The sequence below is a fragment of the Clupea harengus genome, chromosome 21 (genome assembly GCF_900700415.2).
Source record: "Clupea harengus chromosome 21, Ch_v2.0.2, whole genome shotgun sequence".
Lineage (NCBI taxonomy): Eukaryota > Metazoa > Chordata > Actinopteri > Clupeiformes > Clupeidae > Clupea > Clupea harengus.
In genome coordinates this window covers 5,201,771-5,224,452 of record NC_045172.1, presented here as the reverse complement: position 1 = coordinate 5,224,452, position 22,682 = coordinate 5,201,771, and the positions used below count along the sequence as shown (strand labels likewise).

The 22,682-nt window shown below is 45.6% G+C and overlaps 1 protein-coding gene across 1 annotated transcript in view; it reads right to left on the bottom strand.

Moving 5' to 3' along the window:
- The window catches only part of LOC105892297 (thyrotropin-releasing hormone-degrading ectoenzyme), a 133,839-nt gene extending 116,239 nt beyond the window's left edge, over positions 1–17,600 (bottom strand). Inside the window, exons 1-3 of the mRNA XM_031558292.2 lie at positions 15,246–17,600; positions 7,903–8,176; positions 3,475–3,601 (exon numbers count right to left, since the gene is read on the bottom strand). Of these exons, the coding sequence (XP_031414152.1) occupies positions 3,475–3,601; positions 7,903–8,176; positions 15,246–15,970 (1,126 nt within the window). The 5' untranslated portion in view covers positions 15,971–17,600. The remainder of the gene's footprint in view (positions 1–3,474; positions 3,602–7,902; positions 8,177–15,245) is intronic.
- Positions 17,601–22,682: the final 5,082 nt, after the last annotated feature.

Sequence of the window (22,682 nt, the reverse complement as noted above, 5' to 3'; positions counted from 1 at the left end):
GGAAGACAATGTGAATGTGTGTCCTAAACCCACGTTGAGCAGGTGACTGCATCAGTGCCTTTCTGCATACCATCACAACTCTCACCACTGAGGCGGCTCTGATGGTATAACCGTGATGGCCGTGACATTCCAATTCGACACAGCGCTTTGAGACCCAGGCTTCAAACAGAGACACCCTGGCTGTCAGAGCTACGCTACACGTTAGCCGTGTCAAGAAAACAAAAGCGGGAGCTATCCCAATGCAATTGGCAGCTGACAGGTTGTGTTTGTATTGTGTTTTAAGGACTAGTGAGAGGGAGGGAGGGAGAGAGAGGGAGAGAGAGAGAGAGTGAGAGAGAGAGAGAGAGAGAGAGAGGGAGAGAGAGAGAGAGAGAGAGAATAGGATGCTGTGTATTCCTATGGGAGTGTAAGGGCTCAAGGCCACCTCTTGTAGCAGAGGTATCTCTCCCTCCCCTCTCCCTTCCAGTTCCGCACAGCCTCCCTCTGAGGGGCTGGAGATGATAGACAGACGAGAGCTTTGGAGGACAGATGAGAGGATGGCGAGATCGTTGAGAGAGAAACTGATAGCTCCAGGAGAGAGAGAGCAAGAACAGAGAGAGAAAGATGAGAGAGAGAGAGAGAGAGAGGGAGAGAGAGAGAGGGCGAGGGAAAAACTGTGAGGTGGGAGGTCCTTTCTCAAGTATAACACACAACTGCTCATGCACACACACATACACACACACACACACAAATATACACACACACACACACACATCTAAATGGGTAGAGAGGCGAGAGGTGGGAGTGAAATGTGTGTGTGTGTGTGTGGCTGAGCAGGCAGAGACAGAGATGTCCCCCTTACAAATGGGCTCCTCATAGGCGGATAAGGGAGAGGTTAATAGCAGTCACATCTCTATTCTCCCTCCAACTCTTTCCATCTTCAGCTCTTTATTTATATTTCTCGCGCTCTCTATCTCAGTGTGTGTGTGTGTGTGTGTGTGTGTTTGTGTGTGTGTGTGTGTGTCTTTTTCAACTCAGCTTGAAAAAGAGGTGCTGAGAGGAGTAAGGGTGTGTGTGCGCCTGCATGTATCTCTGTGTGTGTATGTGTGTGTGTGTATGTGTGTGTGTGTGTTTGAGTGTGTGTGTGTGTGTGTGTGTGTGTGTATGTGTGTGTGTGTGTGTGTGTGTGTGTGTGTGTATACTTTTCACTCGGAAGAGTCAGAGGCAGTGATTAAGTCACTCTAATTGGAGTCTACTTTAGATTCGGGAGGCGAACAATGCGTGGCTTTGATGAAGGCACCCTGCCACCGTTTGTGGCGTCATCTCTGGAGACCAGGAGAGCACTCGCTATGCCTAACAGAATCAATCATGCACCAAACACTGACCTGGAGTCAGCCATGTCACAATGATGCGGCTTTGGATACATTTGAAAATGAAACATAGTTAGTGAAGATGGAGAATGAGAGGTGGAATTTAAATACAATTTTACATGAATGGCCTTCTGACAGCTTATTCATGCCATTGTCCAAAACAGAGATACTTCAGATGTGGTGGCTTCCAAATGTATCTTGCACAGGGCCAACAACTATATCCACTGCTCTTATTAACAAAGGAGACAAAAGCTAGGGTAAATAGCCTTTTTTTTGTTCCAATGGGAAAAGTTTTAAAAGAATGTGCGTAACCACTTGCGCACTTTCCAAAGCGCACATTCCATTCTATAGGTCAGCCTCGAATATGCGTTCTATCTGCAAACTATCTCTCAGGTCTTTCGTGCCTTTTATTTCCTATTTTACTTAGGGAATGAGCAGAACTCGGCCCATCCCTGTGTTGTGGACCGCAGGGCTCGCAAATGCTTCCTCTCCCCTCTGCACAGATGACACTTTTACATAACCAAAACAATCCACCAAAACCATTGCTCCAGCCATGCACTCTGAAGCTACACTGTCTATAAAATGTAGTAGAATATAGTATTATATTTAAGAATATAGTAGGGTGGTGGCACTGCAGCGATGCACACACACGTTCCATGTGTTTGCCTTCCTTCAACTCCCTTGTGACTTCCCAGGATAAAAAATAGAATCGATCCCACTTCGCGGGCGAGTTTTATTGTCTGTCACTCTGAATTTGATCACACTTCATGTTTTCCAAAACACACTCTCAAACGATCTTTTCAAGCTGCGAGGATACACCTACAATAATCCACAAGCCAGTTTATGGAGCCAGCCAGACTGAGAGCCTCCAGTTGGACATGGGAGGGATACGAGATCTGGATGGGCAACTGAAAATACATCACATGAATCAGGTCAAAGCATCCTCCTAAATGTGTTTGCCAGTGGAATTTGGCTTTGAAGCTCTCCTCTCCTCCGATGCTAAACAGGGATTTCGCAAGGACACAGATTGCCTTTGTGAAAGCGAAATCTGCACTCGACTGAGGGAAAAAACATTCAAATGACGTCCCTAGAGGGTGTGCCTACAGCGGAGAGGAAGCAATGACAAGAGTCTCTCTGTAGCAGTCCATCTCTGCAGACCCCTTGGGGATAGCATGGGTCACCATGGTTGTGGTCTAACACATGCTCCGACGAGAAACAACATCACAACCTAACCATCAAAATCTGCTAAAATAATTAACGGAAAGGGAAATATGGTTATTTACATGATAGACATGTAGAGCTGAGCGGTGTGTGTATGCATGTGCATACATAAACGTGCGGATGTTACAAGTATGTGTGTGTGTGTGTGCGTGTGTGTGTGTGTGTGTGTGTGTGTGTGTGTGTGTGTGTGTGTGTGTGTGTGTGCGTGTATGCATGTGCATGACTGCGTACACATGTGCATCTGAGTAAGCCGCGGGAAAGAACCGTTGTGCCTCTACATCCCCTAGTGACATACAGGCAACCAGATGGACACAGGCATCTGTGAGTATGCAAAACACACACACACACACACACACACACACACACACACACACACACACACACACACACACACACACACACACACACACACACACACACACACACACAAACACACACACACACACTAACACATGTAAGGCAGAGCAAGGCAGAGAGAAACAGAAACAGCAGGAGAGAGAGAGGGAGATAAAGTGAGAGAGAGACAGAGAGGGAGAACAAGGAACTAGCTACAGATTGATGGGTATATTTAAAAGAATACGGCAAACTGACAGAAACCCGATGGAGCGATATACAGATATAGCGCATGTGTGATGTCAAGCTGCCCTGAACTCTTATAGGCACTCCTGCACACAAACACACTTACAAACAAACACACACACACAGGGCCCAGATTGTCTTCTGTCATAAGAAACTATAGGCAATCTTGAAACGTAGATAAAAGGCCTTCGGAATCAACCCGCAGCCTACAGAAATCCAAATGCATCTTCCTGCAGCACAACAATGAAGAGACAGACGTCCAAACTCAAGTAATTGGGGCACTGTTGTGTCACAAACACTGCAAGTGTTTCCCCACGACTCTTACCTAATTTGGGCAGGGAGTATTTGACTTTGAAGTAATCCTCGTAAAACTGCAGGAGTCTCTTTGTAATCTGGAGTGCGTAGTCCCCCGATCCGCTCGAGATGGCGTTCGGCCGGGCATAAAGACGGATCTGAGGGAAACGACAGAAAAACACATTCAGAAAAAAGAACAGCACACACTGATGAAATGAAGGGGAACAAATAACTTGTTAGGAAGTCAGATAAAGTGTGAAGCCCACAGGACGGCTGTTTTCGAAAGTTCAACAGTGTTTTCATCCTGCATTGTTTCTCCTCTATTCATAAAACATTTGTGTTTCGCCGTCTCGGCTATCCCGTGGTGCATCAGGCCCTGATGGGATCCCGCCTTTATTGAATGGCATCTGCGGGTTTCTCCAAGAAGATTGTGTTTGTGTTCGAGGCAGCGATTCCATTCTGCAATGGCTGCCATTTTATTGAACGGCTTTGTTGCCGTCCATCAACTGAAACCCAAATTAGATTTTCGCTGAGCAAACAAAGCATTTGCATTTGTCATAAACGTTCGTGATTCGATCTCCAGCGAGCACACGCTGAGGGAGATGGAGAGTGGGAATAGCAAAGTGAGGTGTCGCCTTTTGTTTGAAATGTTTTCCCTGGATAATAATGATCCCTCTCCTCTTCCGACAGGCCGAGGCTGATGCATTGCCTCTCCATGCCGGATGGATGGATAGCACCAGGAGCTCAAGGCAAAGGAGCCTCATTGCAAGCCATAGAAAGGAACAGAGATGTGGTATGCAGTGGAGCTGACCGGCAGGCAGGCTGTTCCAGCGATTTATATGCTGGACTCACCAACACATCTTAGAAATATATATATCTATACTGAACAACAAGTGCACAATATTATTGCAACTAGAAAAGTAACGAACAGTGACACACAACATCATAACTACACTATCAAGTACAGTGAAAAATGTTAACCTTAACCCAAACCATTCCTGGGAGAGTGTAAGTATGCAGTTAATCCTACTCAAAGTCAAATTCAAATTCATTGAAAGTCAAATAAAGTTATATTAAATAGTTTAGTACCACTGTTACAGGGTATATGCAATATAAAGTACAAAGAAATAAATTACGTTTAATATAACTTTGGTCCGTGCAAAATTTGATGGTTATTCTGGGCTATTAGAGTATGACATTCTATAGGCGCCATCATCAAGCCCACAGTTAATCAATGTGATGAAAAGAGGAGTTCACTCTAATGTCTTACAAGAAAGCTTGGCAAGGACAGAACACACTGTTAATTGGACTTGGATAGAGAACCCCTGCCTATCAAAGGACACTCAGTATTGATCTACAGCGATGGCACAAAGACTTGGCCATAGACTTCACTTATTAACAGGGAGAAAGAGATGAGATGTATACTGCTAATCTTTCTTCTTCACTCCCTCTCGCTCTCTCTCTCTCGCTCTCTCTCTCTCTCTCTCTCATTCTCCATCTTTCTCACTGAGGCTTCATCTCTCTTTCCCCACCATTTCAATCTGCACTTATACCCTACCATTTCTTTCAAAGAGAAGAGTGTCGAAAGAGAATCAATCTCAAGGAATGCGAATGATGAACTTTGCGAATGCAATTGAGATCTGAGGTTTTTGGCCATCAGATCCTTATCAAAAGGCCATTAATAAAAGAATATGGTTTAGGAGAGGCCCAAAAGAACCACTAACTGGGGGCTGGAGAGGCCTCATCAGGACACAGCCAAGGTCAAACCCCTCCTCCTCCTCCTACTCCTCTGGGCGAGAGGAGATGAGATGGGCTGAGCGTCATCGTTCGCGTGCTGCTGTTGCTGATATAATGAATCCCCAGAGGCCACACTGGTGGCAGGGGACCGTATCTGCTGGGGCCACTGACCAGGAAGGGCAGGGCAGTGTGGCTCGGCTCGGCTTGGCTTGGCTTGGGGCAGACCAGTCGATAAAAACCATCACAGAGCCCAGACTGCAGCGCCACGGGGACCACCAGCAGACACGTCCGGCACAGCAAACATCACGCAAGGGCACTGCACCGGCGGGTCAGACGCAAGCGAGTGGACAAACTGCTCAGGCACGCCATGATGGAGCCCATTTCATCATCGCAGACATGGAGGATGTGGGGGAAAAGTCTTTATCTCCTCGCCTTAGAGGTTATTGCTCAATTAAAGCTAATAGAGCCATTGGTGGGGGTCATGGTGACAGGGACTTCCAGGAATTCCCATCGGCCAGCAGTGTGTGATAGTGCAAGACACATGTTTCATTCAGTGTCATTAGTACAACTGGTGTATTGCTGAAAGCCTAGTTATAATATATACAGTCACGTAAGCAGCATGTTATATTGTACTTTGACCTGTGAGCCTGCCATATACTTACATCAGTGAATTCATTCAGTCGAGTGAGAGTGAAACTAAAACTAACAAAATAACAATAGTGTACCGGGTCACAAGGGATATATTTAAACATATAGAAACTAAACAGCCAAACACTAAGGCAACTTATACAGAATGTATGGATTAAAGTCTTTAAAGTCTTATGAAATGTATGTCTGCAAGGGAGCCCTCCGCTGGGCATTTAATTTCTAATAAAGAAACTGCAGTGAAGCCCGCACACACACACACACACACACACACACACACACACACACACACACAAGCACACACACACACAAGCACACACACACATGGGGTGAATCTTTGAGCTGCCATTATTGCAAATTTACATAAGTGAGCTTGTTGCTGAGGCTCTTGGACCTCGCTCTCCCTCCCTGTCCCTCATTTCTCTCTCATTTTTGCTTCTTTTTTTTTTCGTCCTCGCAAGCGCGGAGCAAATCTCTGTGTGGGAGTGTGGCGACTGCCACCACTTCAAAGAATAGCACATCATTGTTTTAGGGTGAGTGCGGCAGCGTTGCCTTTGCTTCCTGACACCAAGAGCACAATGCTGCCCGGCCCACAAAGCTTAGAGGCTGCATGTCGACTCCCACCATTCCCGTTCCAGGGCTGTGTCTTGGGGAAGGATTCGCTTTAAGGGGAGCCTGGCACTCTGGAGATAGCCCAGAGAGAGAGAGAACGAGAGAATGAGAGCGAGAGCAAGAGAGAGGGGGAGGATAATTAGCCCAAAACGTGACACGGCTGCTCATAGTTTTTGTAATGAGTTTGAGTGGTATAGACTCTGTTTTCACAGAATTCCTGCTATGCTAGCAATCTCATGCCTATACTGGGTTGACAGAAACAACAGCATTTTCAGTAGGCCGGGCGATAGAACTATATATATATGTGGAGGATAGTTAATCTTCTTGGTGGTTAAACCCCCTTCGCTGCTCTGTCCGGAAGCATACAGGGAAAGAGTCTTGATGATGACGCCAACTCTTCTGGGGATCAGGGAAGGCTATTCTCCCAGGGCCTGTGCGGAGAGACATTCCAGAGATATGGATTTCATGCACAGTGACTTTCAGTCGCATTTGCTGTCTATTACGCTTATGAAAGGTCATTACGTGATCAGCTGAGCCGGGGAAGCAGGCCCGCAAATTGATTAATCGTTTCGTTCTCCGCTGCGGCGATATTGGTGGCAGGAGGCCCCCGACGAGTGCCGGTGACTTCCGACAAGGACGAGGAGCAATGGCCGTATCCTCGGCAACACACCAACCACACTCACGAACCCCCCCCAAACACACACACACACACACACACACAAAAAATGAGAGCCTTCCGCTCTGGACTCTGAGGCTGCCCTCCAATGATGGATGGGGTGGTGGGTCTGCTGCCGTACGCTAATATTATTGATGGGAAAAGCTAGCAAGGAGAAGGGGAGCCGTTAAAAAAGACGAGGGGTGGAATGAGCGCCCCAGATATGGCCGTCGTTCGTTAAGGGTTTTCTGTTAGGGAGGATTATCAGACGATAATGAGAAGGGGGGGGGGGGGGGGGGGGGTGTTGACTGTGACCTCGAGTTGAAAAGACGATATGGGGTGTCCTTGAATGTGGACTCACACGAAGGGGGAAGAGTAGGTTAACTGTCAATGGGAAGTAGTCAAGGCCAAACAGGAAAGCTGAGCTAAAACGGAACTGAAGTCAGATATTGTTGTAAGAGTTAGAGAAAGCTGTGAGAATACTTGTAGCGTGTATTCACACGAGACCTCAAAGTCTTTTCAGTTACACGAGTGCTTTCTGAGAGAAATACAATGGACCAGGATTTGAAGCTGTAGACTGAAGAATAGAAATGAGCTGTGAACCTTTGCATCATTTGAACTCATCTCAACCAGCATCAATCTTGAATACATCCGTTATAATACACAAAACTAGGTTACAAAGCATGTTTGTGATGGTTTCTGGGAACAGGTGGACAGAGGGTCTGCCATGAGCCACACAAACACCATGGATGAATGCAAAGGCTAATACGTTTGGTTGGCTTCTTTGAAAAGCTTCCTCAGGTGACTTACCAGAACTCCGCTATCCGTGAGGGCCTCCTTATAGGTGAAGTTGCACACCGTCCAGGCCAGGTAGTACGTGGACATGCGCGGGGTCCTGGAGAAGTAGTTCGTCACCCACCCGTCGTCATCGGTGATGGAGTTCTCCACGGGCATGTTGGAGAGGGACAGGTACGTGGCTTCGTGCTTCAGACTAATCCGGAAGGTGGCCTTGTAGATGGGCTCGTCAAAACACGGGAAGGCTTTTCTGGCGTGGGTCGGGGAAAACTGAGTCACCGCAAGATACCTGCAATGCAAAGAGGAAGATTACAAGTGGTCCCTCTCTGGCCCTGAGTGTGTGTGTGTGTGTGTTTAAGAGTCTAAGAGACTTACAACTTCTGAGTGTGTGCGTCTGTTTGCAATGCAATAAAAGATGGGGAAGTGGTGTCTCTTTGTGTGTATTGTGTGTATTTGTGCGTGTGTGTGTGTGTGTGTGTGTGTGTGTGTGTGTGTGTGTGTGTGTGTGTGTGTGTGTGTGTGTGTGTGTGTGTGCGCGTGTGTGTGTCTGTTCATATGCTTGTAAGAGATATAGAGATTAGATGGTGAGAAGTAGGCATGTCTGCCAAGAAGAAACATTTATCTGACTCCTAAGTCACAGCTTGAAAAGTCATTTCACCTTGCTACACTTCCTTAAAAATGTTTGGAGCTGCCCCTCCAATACCAATAACCCATTCGTGCTCTGTCCCGATACTTAGCCTGACGCAGCAAAGACCCGCCTTAAGGATTTATCAGTTCATACACCCCCTGTGTGGCTAATAAAGATGCCAAGGCCTTTCCCAAAGACAACATAAGTCACTACATTTTTTCTCCTCCTGATAAACACTATTATGCTCTTGTCGAGTATATCCTGAAGAGGAGATGATAATAACAGCAACTACAAAAGCCGTGGTTTAAATGTGTCTAGTCAGGATAACAAATGCTTGTTCCCTACCCCCTGCTGTTCAGACGGCACTGAGAATGTCACAGCGGATTTCATGCTTGGATTCCGCCAGCCTCCTGCACTCACTCATCACCAAGGTGACAAGCGCCACGGTCATATTTTAATTGACATCAGTCCGTGGTGTATGATCGTCTTTTTGTTGTGTGTGGAAAAGACAGCTTGGGTGTCCTCCAAAGAAAATCACATAGAGTCAGTGATAAGGACACAATGCAGTTTCTGAGCTAAGATCCTTGTGTAGTCGGGGTTTTTTTTCTTCTTTTTTTCCCCTTTTTTTGCACACAGGCACATTCATCCCCTAATTATCATTCTTGACGATGCTGCTCTGGATGTGTGTCAAACTGCAGAATCATGAGTTTGGCAACAATACAACCTGAGACTCCTCTCTGCCAGATCAGAGAGAGCGAGAGACGGCTGGGGGTAGAGCAAGAGAACGAGAGATAGAGAGAGAGAGAGAGAGAGAGAGAGGGAGATACAAAAAAAATTAGAGCAAGTGAAAGAGAGAGAGAGAGAGAGAAAAAGAGAGCGCATGCGCGAGAGAGAGCAAGAAAGAGACAGAAATATTCAAAAAAGAGATCAAGTGAGAGTGTGAGAGAGAGAGAGAGACAGAGGAGAGAGAAAAAACGAGAAAAAGAGAGAGAGACTTCTTTGAAAACGCCTTTGAACGGTAAAATTAGACATGTAGGACCACGCTGCTATGCCCTAAACTCCACCATGTTAAATTCAAGAGCAGCTGGATTATCTGTTATCAAAGCTGGCCTTATACCCCAGAGGGTAAACAGCCACCCTGTCACCCAGGGAACTGTGACCCTTCTTTCATGGCCTGACACCACCACCACCACCACCACCACCACCACCACCACACATAGTGAGAGGAGAGAGACTCCTCTGCGTGCCCTCAGTGGAGATGGCTTAAATACGCCCCTGATGCTGTGTTCACTGTGTTCCTATATGATTAAGGGAGCAGGCCCAGTTGGAGCAGTCAGAGTCAGATCTCCGACAGGACGAGCCAACCGACTGCAGGTCGGATGCAGGATTAACTAAGAGCTCCTTCAGTGGTTTTGGTTAATGCCCCCTTTTATACCTGTTCTAAGTCCCTAATGGAAAAGCATGAGAATCGTCATTTTGGGAACACGTAGCGGTGCCTCTTCTGACAAGTTGCTATCTAGAAGCCGTATAAGTGTTATTCTCGATTTCCATGTAGAAGAAGAACCCGATTCTGAACCATTTGGCTTTCAGTCTAAACTTCTCAGAGTACAAAGCAAAAAAAAACCTCCAAGGCAATAAAGGTTTTTGTACATGACTATGCTACTCTTAGACTTGGTAGAATACTAAAGTTGCCACTAATTTCATCATAAAACATACTCTTACGTGATCTAATGAGATAATTTTAGGTGATTCTTTGAGTGCCTGAGGTAGGTAGGTAAGGCAGTGTTGGGCCAACCCAGATCAAGTATTAATGCGCTCTGTTGGAGGAACAGATTGCTTAAATAACATTGCACTGGATTCAGCTGGTGTCCTGGACATTATCAACAGCATCTGTGACCTACACGCTGTCATTTTTATGGACTACATCTAAGTTCTCTGGAGCTAGCGAATGCTAATTAGGTTTCCGTGTCCCACTGAGTGAAAGAAAGGTCACCTAAGCTGTCAGGATTTGTATTAAAGTACAGAGCACTATTCCCTGGACAAGCAGCCATAAGTGCAAATGGCAACAATTAGCAGCAAACAGAGACAAAATTGACATTTTGTGACTCCCTAAATAGTACTGCCAAAATGGGCCAGGCATATCAACTTGAGGAGAGCATCTCAATCTCAATTTAAAAAGGGGAGAAGCAAGCCATTAGAAGCAATTAGCTAGCCCCAGTCTTATCATTTGCCAGCGTGCTCGATTCGTCTTCATTGGTACAACTCAACCAGCTCTGCAGGAAGCCAATCCACACATCAGGCAGGGAGCAGAAAAAGTTTTTCAAAGGCAGAAGTTTGTTCCTAGGTTCATATCCGGGGAGCCGAAACAGGCAGCCAGTGCGCTGACAGCTGAAAGTGCTGGCTGGTGCTGGCAGAAGCACAAAGACGCAGCATGCCCCTGTGATATTAGACCAGGGTGAGAAGGGAGTCAGCCGATCAAAGAAGGAGGTGTTACAAAAGCAAGAAGTGAGAACCAGTGGGTGGGGGTGGTGTGTGTGGGGGTGGGGGGGGGGGGTTGGGGGTTGATGGGTCCCATGTGGGAAAGAGAAGCTTAAATGTGTTTGGAATCACGGGTGAAAAACCTGCTGGCTAGAGGAACCATTCTGGCTTGGACCCAGACGCCCATTGTTGGAGAGAGATAACATGACATGGCAGGTGGTATATATAACGGGTTTCTCTGCCGAATCACACAGAATACACAGTTGGCCTGACAAAGCACAATGGCACACTTTACAGAGGGAGTTTACGAGTGCTGAGAGGGATGTTTGAGCCATGTCTGGCTGGTGTACTATATCTGTCTCCAGTACGCGTCGTTGCTCATACAGTCACTGTAATCATTATTGATTTCCTGCTTATGAATCACTGAGGTCTTCCACAGTGATAACCAACAGACTGATTAACTCCCTCAGTGAAGACTGCACAATAATAGAGCATGTTAAGGGCATGAAATGGAAAGTCCTCATTCCTTGCTCTGATATGTATACTCAGGCTCGGAGTACACAGAGAAAGTTGATGATGGGCTTTCTGTTCAGGTGGATTTTTTTAGTTATACACAGGAAAAGATGTCAAATTCCTTGTGCAATTCATTGGGGACTTCCCACAGTGACCAAACATCTCACTGTCACATCCAAGTGAGGCAAGGCAAGTACTCATACCCAACAACCCAACCTAACTTAAATATTTTAACATTTTAACAGGGTGCACTACACCCATCATACTTAATCATCACGAACCACAACAACAACAGATACGCCTTCATGAGCAATTCACTGAGGTTGTCATGTGGGCACCTTCCTTCATCAGTGTTGTTAAATTAAGCTCACAGCACCCCCGGAGTGCTCAACAGTGGTGTCTGGCGTTTCAGACCCACCCCCCCCTCCATGCTCACGTTGGGTGAGGACACATGTCAACACCAGAGATAACAACAGATACACCTTGAGATACAACCAAGCATTACTGACACTTCCCCATAGCAACCATGACCGAATGCCAGTCCAACCTGGTTTTTCAGCTATACTGCTGCTCATCTAGTTTCCTATTCTTGCTCATGAACAAAGCTGGTTGCCATCTGCCTCCTCTCCGGCAATGTGGCCTTACTATTTCACTCACATGTTCAATGATAGTCCCTACGCTGTAATAAAACTGTGCTTGGTGTGTTTAATCACCAAGTAAGGTGTTACGTTTAATGTTTAAGATCCTAGTTATAACATTGTAGTTAACTGAAGTGAATTATGGTGACTACTCCAATCACTTCCACTCTGTACCTGTCCAATGATATTCCTATGCTGTTAAGTGCCTTGTGCATGTTGAACCGCTTCTCCTGAATTCCACTTCTTCCCTGTTTTCACCACTGGAGCAGTGTTCTTGGCTGCTGGAGGAGTAGACTGTGACAGTCATGTCCAGTCTTTTTCCGTACAATGCAGTACTTGGACAACGTGGCACCTCAAGCCATTTCTTAACTGCCTCATGATTCTCTCACATTTCTCCACCTCTGAACTTCAACTTCAAACACAGTCAAAGGTCGCCTTATGCGTGGCACAAGCCCAAATGGCAAGCACCACCATTTCAAATTTACCAGGCAAGTAGGTACTAACCTTGTCAGTGGTACTAAGAGCCTTAACAATGTATTTTCTCAGTGCTACAACCTGTCCTCGGTCACTCAACCTGGAATCGTACCACCTGTCTAACCTATTCACGATAGAAGGAATCACCTCACCATCAATATAAAAACTCTCTTCCACCAGTTTTCCCTTTCCAATACATTTGCTGGGTTTCACTTTCATCCTTGCCCAGTTCAGTTGGTCATTCAACTTGGTTCACAGACGACAGGTGCATGGAGCAGTTTATATAAGCTTGGATGGCGTGGTGGAAGCCAATAGTGAAATTGTGCATCCAGCCATGATACCAATCTCCCCATGCTGCCAGGATGTGGTGTAGTCACTTGTGTTGAATCCTGAAAATATGCTTTGACTATGCTGAAATCTTCTCAGGGACCTGAAAGTAACTGGATGCCTTCCAAAACAGACTGTGGCACTGATCCAAAGGCATTAGTGAGGTCCGAAAATATCATACGGAAGTCTCTGAATTCTGTCCTTGCTTGGATTTCATGTTTCAAATCATCTACCAAACATCCCGAAACTGCTGGGATTCCTGCTTTCTGCACAGAAGTATTGATCAAACTATATACTTTCAAATAGGAGACGACCTTCCTTGCTTCCACACTAAAGATCTTTCCTTCTACATTAAGAAAACGAATTGGTCACATTGGCATATGGTTCAGAGTGTTCTCATTCAGAATGAAAATGCATTACCTGCCTGAGGCCACATCCTTGGAATTATTTATTTTTTCCACAAGTTTCCATACATACTTCAAAACCTCAGGCGCACCTTTATAGACACAATAAGGTACCCCATTAGAACCAGGAGCTTATACAGCCCTTGCACAACGCACAACCTCTTGCACCTTACCCACCTGGGTGGGTCATCGTCCATTGGTGAAAACCACTGGAGGAATGTCTGCTAGCAACAAGAGATCTGCATGCCTCTGATGGAAGATAATCTCAACCATGACACAATCGTAAGAGTGCAGATTTTCAAGATAACCGTTTGACAACACCATCCATCACAGTGTTTCACACCCAGAAAGAAAAGCAACTGGAAAGCCAGCTAGCTGCTTTCAAATCTGGGTGGCTGACCAGAACCGTAGACACACAAACACACACGCACGCATACGCGCACACACACACGAACACAGATACAGACTCACACAAGTACACACACACACCAAACCACACACATACACGCAAGCACACACACACATACACACACACACACACTGTAATGGCATAGATAAGGCTGGCCACCCTGAGTTTAAATGATGGGGTCGGGGAGCTCTCCCGCAATGTGTGGCAGATGGAGGTTACACAGCCCACTGCACTTGGCTTAACCACACCAGCTGCAGTGACTGACGGGCCCAGTGGTGCCCTAATGTGCACACTCGCTCAGTGACTTCACTAGAGCCCTGACCTTTTTAAAGACCCACACACAGACCAGCCAGAGGGGCTCAATCCGACTCCATGTACTGTACGCGCCTGCACGCGCACACACGCACACACGCACACACACACACACACACACACACTCACACACTCACACACACACACACACACACACACACACACACACACACACACACACACACAAACCAAAACAAAACAAAATTCCATCAATGAGCCAGTAATAAATATGATTTGCTGTAGGAGCCATCGAAACTAAGGTTGTTGGGCACGAGAATTGACTGTAAATAATTAAATACTTGGAAATTGATTTGTGTTTGTGTGCTTGCAGGGTCGATGCCTTCAGTGTTTTTTTGTTTTTTTCACAGGAGTCTACAGTGATGTCAACCAGCTGCAATGCTCTCAGTGAAACATCATGAGGTCTTACTTAGCCTGGAAGATGTTGCAACAGAAAAGTAACTCTTGAAATGAAGTTCCCCTTTCATCAGTCCAACAGCACAGGTTTGGAGGATCACTTTGGTTTGGAAGATGCTCCAGGGCTTAAACTCATTAATAACGTCTGATCTACCCTGATACTAATATTAAATAAATCAATGTGCTGGAATATTGTTGGAGTATGTTCTGGGTAGCATCTTCAAAACTCTGCTACAGCAACATTAGATCTCAACTGACTGAGCAGTTTCATAGCCGGAGAAACGTGGCTTTTAAAAAAAGAAATATTCATAAACCAGCTCTATCCCTCCGCTGGGTTACTGTAATTAATTACAACAATAAATTCCATGACAAGTATTTCACATTCCGGTGCAATCAAAGCACGTGTTCAGTGATGGGGAAAGCAATTAGTTGTTCATAGATCATGTGCGAAGTCTAAATTAAATTCCCCTAATCCTGTAAAGGAGGCTTTAAAACTGGAATAGAATAACAGAATGTAATATTCAATCTCTGCCTAGTTGGTCAATGAAACGTGGCTTGTGCTAAAGCTGATTAAAGCACCTACAATTAAAATAATATGTAGTTGTTTATTAAACTCTTTGTTTTATGCTTTTATGCACTCATCCTTAAGATTTTTTTTTTCGGCGGGGGGAGAGGGGGGTAGGAACACGCATGTAGACTAGTTCACCATCACCAAAAGGGATGTGCACAATAAAATGGAAATATTCATATACTGAGTTTACCTTTTCTCTCCGTTCAACACATAAGAGCTGCGGAAAAATCCCAGAAGTTCGTTTTCTATTTGTGCTTCAAAAGTAATGTTGACTTTATAGGTTCTCTGCGGCTTCATCTCCCTGTGCAAGGCGATGACATAAACCTGGTTGGACGGGTAGTGGAACTGCCGGTGGATGCGCATGACGCCCGGCTTTTTGTTGTCCGAATACACCACCACTTTCTCCACTTCCAGTCTGTCCGTGTGCAGAACGATGAACTTGGTGGAGTTAACGCACTCGAATTCAATATTAACTTCGCCCGAGAAAGTGAAGTTATCCATGTACACGGACAGTTTGAGGTCATAATGCCGGGGACGCAACGACGTGGGCAGCCGGTGATGTCTCCAAGGCTGAGTGTCCTCATCCTTGTGGTTAGGATTACCGCCCTGGGACTGATTGGGTTTGGTGCTGGAGCCGTTCCCGGCCCGCAAGCTACTCTCCGCCACGGTACAATCCTCAAAGCTGACGCTGAGAAGCACGGCGATTGCCGTGACAATGATGAGCGTGAGGATGGAGATGGCGAATCCCAGGACCAGTTTTTTGTGGACGGTAATGTTCCGGTCGGTTGTCCTGGGTCGGACCACAACGGTGTCAGCCCATTGATCCGACAGGCCTCTGCCGTTTCTCATATTGTTGTCCTCAATTCCCATTTGTGTGAATGATAAGCCCTTTCCACGTTTGTCATCCAAAGACATATTCTGCTGAATATGACGTTTGGTTGGAACGCAACAGGGGAAACTAAACCGTTTACCAGAGTCTCAGCTCCGGCGGCGAGAGCCGAAAACAGTCATAGATGCGTCTGACTGCTGCATACGGACAAAGCTCAGAAGTGTCCAGCCACCGCAACGGCAGGAAAACGCATGCGAGCGCTCAGACCAACTTTCTTGGCACAATGAACACCGAAATGATGTTCCCCAGTTCATACGACCTTCGGAGATTGGATTGACTTATCTACTTTCTTCATTTCCCCCCATGTTTTTAAGGTCTCCTCAGTGTATACAAACTGCCGCACAGAACGCAATCCATCCTCGGGACTGATGCTGATGCTGCCTCGTGCACTGTCGGTCCTCTCCCTCCGAGCTGCGAGCGCATATTGAGAGCGCAGCTCCCACTGTCCGCCGCTGGGGTGCTTCGCTGGAGAAACGTGCGCCCGAGACAGCGCTGTAGGTGTATCTGCCAACTCGTGAGGACCCAAGACAGATCGCAGCCAGTGAGAAAAAAAATTATCAACGAAACGGGACCAATGATTTTCTTTGTCTCGCCCCTGCTTCCACCAACGCAAGACGATAGGATGTGCGCATGAATAATAGTCTAGCGATGTTCTAGCCAAACAGAGAGCCAGAACTCTGATGAATCACGGACCAATTGGTATTTATCGAGTCTCAAAGGAAAAGTGACAGTCACCCTCCGGAGTTTGACAGTAAAAAGTCCCCTGAACTGCATTTATCTGCGCAGCTGATATCCCGACTGAAAAACAATATAGGGTTCGCTGCACACAGGGATATTGATAGAATGAGCTCCTCCTACAAACAGTGATTTCTTTGATTGACATGGAGCTCGTTTGCATACTGCCAACAACCACATTTACAAGCATTTTATCACCTTTACAGGCCCTATTTACACACGCTTAATTTGTGATTCGCATCACCCCTTTCTGTAGCCTATTGGTGTTTGTTCATGTGAGTCTGTCAGTTGTATTGTCTGTTACTTGGAAATACCTGCAACCAACATACCTTTAGAATAGTAAAAAAAAAAACAGGGAAAGTATAATCCTTATCAGAGATGTAAATGAAAAGCACAGCTGGACGCATTGCTCGTGGTATGCCCCACTGTGGTCACAAATGAAACTGCATCTATTACGGCGGATTTAAACAGAGGCAAAGATGGATGTCAACAGCCCTAGTGCAGAGGCCGAAGTGACAAATGAAAACGGCCCTAAGCTTGGTCGTAAGACCTCTCCAAAACTAAAACAAAATGTTATTTCTCACAATTTATTCAGTTACACTAGATCTATTTATAGTATAACAATAATGTAACTGTGACCTAAATGTCTTTCGCAACTCAAATGTATGTCACTTGACTGTTCAGACTATAGCCTAACTGCTTAGCTCATAGAGCCTGCCATTCTGCAGAGTCCAAATCCAGGCAGAAGAAGTGTGCCAGTGCATGTCGATTATTGACCCATATGTATATATATTGAGCCTATGTCCTAGTCCCGTGTGCATTTATACTGGTTAGACCCACTGTAAGTGCAGCTATCTACATTATGCAGCGGTTCGGGTCCTAGAGACCTGTAATTAAAGGTTTGAGTAATGGTCTCTCACCATGGGGCGTGTTTCCCCCTCCACCACCCTATCAGAGCCAGCCTTCAATAACGCTTTAAGTCAAGACAAGACTAAACGTCAAGCCCTGGCCACTGTGCCGCACAGCACCCCACCGCCTCTACCGAATTAAGATGCAAAGCAATACTCAGGCATCGCGCATAATCAATATGCTTGGCTAATGGAAGCAGTCACCAGGGCATCGCTATGGGAAACGTCCACGTTCGTTACCGTCTGAGTGAAGAGGAAGTGTGTGTGTGGAGGGGGAACGTTGAGGCTTTTAACGAACAGGAATCTGTTAGATAACAGTCACGCCGTTTGTCTGTGAGCGAAGCTCTTTTCAACCTATCCCCGAGAGAGAGATATAACGATGAAGAGAGCGAGAGAGAGAGAAAGAGAGAGAGAGAGTAAATCATAAAGTGAGGGAGAAGAAGAGAAAGAGAGGAATTGAGGATGGAAAGGATAGTGAGAGAGAGAGAGGGAGAGACAAAGTGCTGGGAGGCTAAGCATTGCTGTTCTTATTAGTCCAAACTTTCTTCCTGCCACACGAAGTTCAATTGATATCAGGTATCGATTGGCAGCCCAGCCAACAGGAAAATGTTATATAATGCACAGAATTAGCGATGGCACAAAGTCTTTAGCAGCTAATGGAGTTTAAGTAACATGAGAGATCAAAAGGTGCCCAATGAAAGAGCACATTTCTCATCCATAAAGTAAGGCTCTCACTGTGGGGTACACACTTAGGTCAAAAACATCGAGTCAACTGGTAAACTGTTGTTTTAATGCCATTTAAAGAGTGATGTTTAGAGGTCACAGTTTCCTACCTTCATGTTTCTATGTTTTTACCGATGGGCCAGCGCCCAAACAAGTGGCTGTTGCCTGCTGATGAAAGGGTTAGGCTTGGATGAAAGGGTTAGGCTTGGATGAAAGGGTGATGTTTGCATTTGTGTCTTAAGGGCATGACTAGCCTTGATTTGCTGTGGGTGAAGTTGACAGTCCAATTAACAACAAACTTAGAAATAACAAGCATGCCAAAAAAGGAATTAGCAGCTAAAAAGCTTTGGAAAAAAACATGAAGCCACAGCGCAGACACACACACACACACACACACACACACACACACACACACACGCCACTGAGAACTACATTCACTGAGTTGATTAGTCAACTGAGGTTGCTGTATGGTGCATAGTTTAAATAAGATCTCACCTGAATGACAACATATTGCCTTTTTTCCTCCGTACCTCTAAAATAAACATTAGCAGATTCTCAGTGGTAGTGCCCAGAAGCCAGGGCCGCCCTCAAACCCATTTGATCATCCGGTCCCGTAAATCTGGGGGATTTTCTGTCACCTCTAAGAAACCTCCCGATAGGCCCACAAATCGGGTTCCTGAAATTAAATCTGCAAAGTAATGAGGAGGTTATTTGGCCTCGGCAAAGGATGCGATGCCAACGGCAATAATGGTGTTTCAACTGAAGGGTGTGGAGGAACAGCAGTGGGCCTATTACGGTATTACACAACACAAACTATTCACACGCAGGGGTCTTCTCAGAACAGGGCCGAAAAAATGTCAGGATTCGTTTTGAAATCCTGTTTTTTTTGGAGATGTTTATTCAATCCAATCCAACATGAATAAACAGCTTCATGTTGAAAAGTTGAATTGTCACATGGTGTTTGGAAAATCAACAAACCAGTGAAATCTAGCATAAAACCAACGAAGAGACTGAAACCACTTCTTGCCTCGTGAATTATTGACTTTTTTTCAGCAATGTTGCACACAATCTGTATTGTAAATATTTTTATACGCGTCTCAAGTGTTTTCTAGAAACCTAGACATACCTGGGTATACAGTAGTGTCCATCTTTTGAAGGGGGAGCATTGTAGCTCTGGCAAACAGCAGAATAAATGATGCATGATTGGTACACTTCTTTCAAGGAATTTCAAATATTAATGACAGCACATACAGCCTGCTTTTAAGGCCTCTCTGACCATATTTTTTACTAAACAAAGCCCAAAATCCAACCACACACACACAGAGAGATATGTACACACACGTGAGCACACACACAGCAATAATTCAGTGCCAGTGAGATGGACTTTCATTTTCTGTTTTGAGTGTGTGTGGGGGGGATTGCCTACAGCTGCACTTGGAAACTGCATATCTTCAGAACTATAATTGCCACCAGACATGGCCCGTTGCTGGGCCAGACCAGGGCCAGAGCAGGGCCAACTGCCATATGAGAGAGACTCATCTTCCTCTGTCTTCTTCAGAGCAGCTGGAGTCTTCGTTCAGTTCGTTGCGGTCTGTTTCAGGTACACTACAAGGCTTTCCCTCTCTATAGTGCTCTGTCCTGTTCCCTTCACCAGCCACCTAGGCTCAATATTCTAATGGCAGGTAGAGTGTGAAAGACAGAGATAGACAGAGTTTAAAGTAGAGTTGGGTGAAGATTGAGTGAAAGAGGGAATAAATGAAAGGGAGGTTAGTAAAGGAAGTGAGTGAAAGAGAAGGATTAAAAAACACACGAGGGGAGAAGAGTGAAGGAGAGGTGAATTGGGAGTGTGTGTGAAGCAGAACAGGGAGAAACATAAGGGGAAGGTTGTCAGGGGTCAAATAGAGTGAAGTGGCAGTTAGGACAACAGGGGTAGTGGGATGGCAGGGGAAGGAGCAGAGGTCGTCATGGGGATGGGATGGGGATAACCTGGGTAGAGGAGTGGGCACAGTGCTTGTCTCCAGATGCCCACAGAGCAGGCAGAAACTCTGTTCACATTTCCATCAGTGAAGCTAGACATTGTATTAATATCTATTTGAGGAGTATGATTAGAATGTTGTTTAAATCAAAATTTCATGATGAACTCTAATGAATTCAGAGTGAATTCAATATCAGTCGATTTAAATTCTAGATCTGCACAACATAATTCTGGAATTCTATCATTCTGAAATGACTTCCAAAAGAACCTCACTCCTGAAAAGGCGCTACACTTGATCAACATCATGAAACCAAAAGTGCCGTGTCACATTTATGTTATGGCAGGTCTACTGATGTTTGAAATTTCAGATTCATTTTGTTGATGAATGAAGATTTTCATGTTTCATCAGTAAGTATCACAACAGCTTCCATAATATTCAGTGCAATCATAGGTTATCGGCAGAAATTATGCTTTATGGCATTTACTAATGGTAACATGACACTCTTATATTGCAGGAAGATACTTGCCATGACCTCGAATGACCTTTATCCATGTTTATGACATGCTTATATCAATCTTCTGATAAAATGTTTAAGCATGGAGTTACCATGAAGCATGGGTTTTGGGAAGACAGCAAAATAAACAGAAGTGCTGAACAGAACTGGACAGAATTCTCATTTATCACACTGGAAGTCTTATACAGCCCAGCATCCCACAGGAAAATAAAAACAGAACACACACACATAAGACACACACACAAAGACACACTCTTACATCTTAGCTAGCCCTTGGTAGCATTGCATTATTCTTCTAGTTCACTTCTCCTTCAGGGCACCTTGAAGTGGAACAATGTGAGAATGAAGAGATATGAAAAAGACCTTGGCTTCAGAGCGGCATCTCTCCCTGTAGGCAGTGAAGGACAGATTTCTTTCTCCTGCAGTGACCTCTTTGACCTTCACAGCAAGGCTAATGTTTCCCTTCATTAGTCCCGACAGCCTTCAAGCAACTTTCCCTCTGGCAGCGGAAGCAGCAACACACTGCAAAGCTGAAAAGACATGGCCGTTCCTATACAAGCAAACATCATGAACTCCTATGATATGGTAGTCTCTTTTTTTGCCTATTTCTCTTAGGACGACATATAAAGACAGTGATCTCAAGATTCCTTGCGTCTGTCAATAGATGTCAAGTAAATAGAGCATAGAAGGGTCTAGAGGGGAATAAAGTACATACAAATATAAAGGTTTCTCTTCTGCCAGGATCAGAGTGGTGTGTTATACCGCATTTTGTAAAGTTATCTGGGAATCTGTAGAACCTGTGGAGGCATCAGAAACCCCTTTCCTATTTCAGCTCCTTGATTTGGCATTCATGGTGACAGACCAAACACAAAGAAGTTGAGTGCTACTCAGAGTTTTTGGCAGCTGCAAGGTCTCCACATGGGCGATGGCCACATTTAAGAAGCTTTTGCCATCTCCCCGACAGCGATGGAACAAAAGGTAACTTGGCAGTTTTTGGGGGTATGCTGCGAGCGACTGAAAATGAAAGTTTGCGGTGTAAGTGGGCGGGTGACTGATTTTGAGCCGTCTCCTGTTAAGGAAATAAGCCAAAAGATGTAAGAGAGGAGGCACCAGCTGTGCGGGGTGAAACTGGGATCCACTTTCGGCTGGGCAGAGATGCCAGACTGAGATGCCAGGCTGATAGGCCATGCCATGCCATGCCTGGCAGTTTGATCCAGAGGTACCGCAGAGACATGACAAGTGCTCATTCTCATCTGGGGCCTGTTTTTTTTGTATCTTTTTACAAACACAATGTTTAGTCAGTGCAGAGGGAGGTTGCAGAGTACGGTCATGGAGCTGAGAGTGAGTGAAAGAGAGAGAGCAAGAGAGAGCAAGAGAGAGAGAGAGAGAGAGAGAGAGAAAGACATTGCAAAAAAGAAAAAAGGATAAAGAGAGAGGTGGAGGAAGAGGAGGGTGGGAGACAGAAAGAGATGAGTGAAAAAGAGGGATAGACAGGCAGGGAGAGACATCAAGTAAGAGAGGAATACAGAGGGAAAGCAAAGGAGAGAGAGAGAAACAGAGAGACAGAGAGACAGAGAGCGAGATGGGCAGGGACTCATCAGAAGTAGGGACAGACTCTGGCCACGCATCATTGGCTTGATGCTGCCGAGGGGACAGCGCATGCCAGCTGGGCAGCAAGGGGGGCACGGATGCCCATGCCAGTGGATGTGGCGCTCCTGATGATGGAGTTGGCACCGCTGTAGCTAATCACCAGCTCTTCAAGCCCCTTTTCTGTGAGACCAACATGGGCATAGCACCAGGCTAGAACACTGTGTCAGGAAAAAGCTTTGAACAAAAGGGGCCTGATCAGATCAGTTGGACTTGTATAACTTCTCATACACTT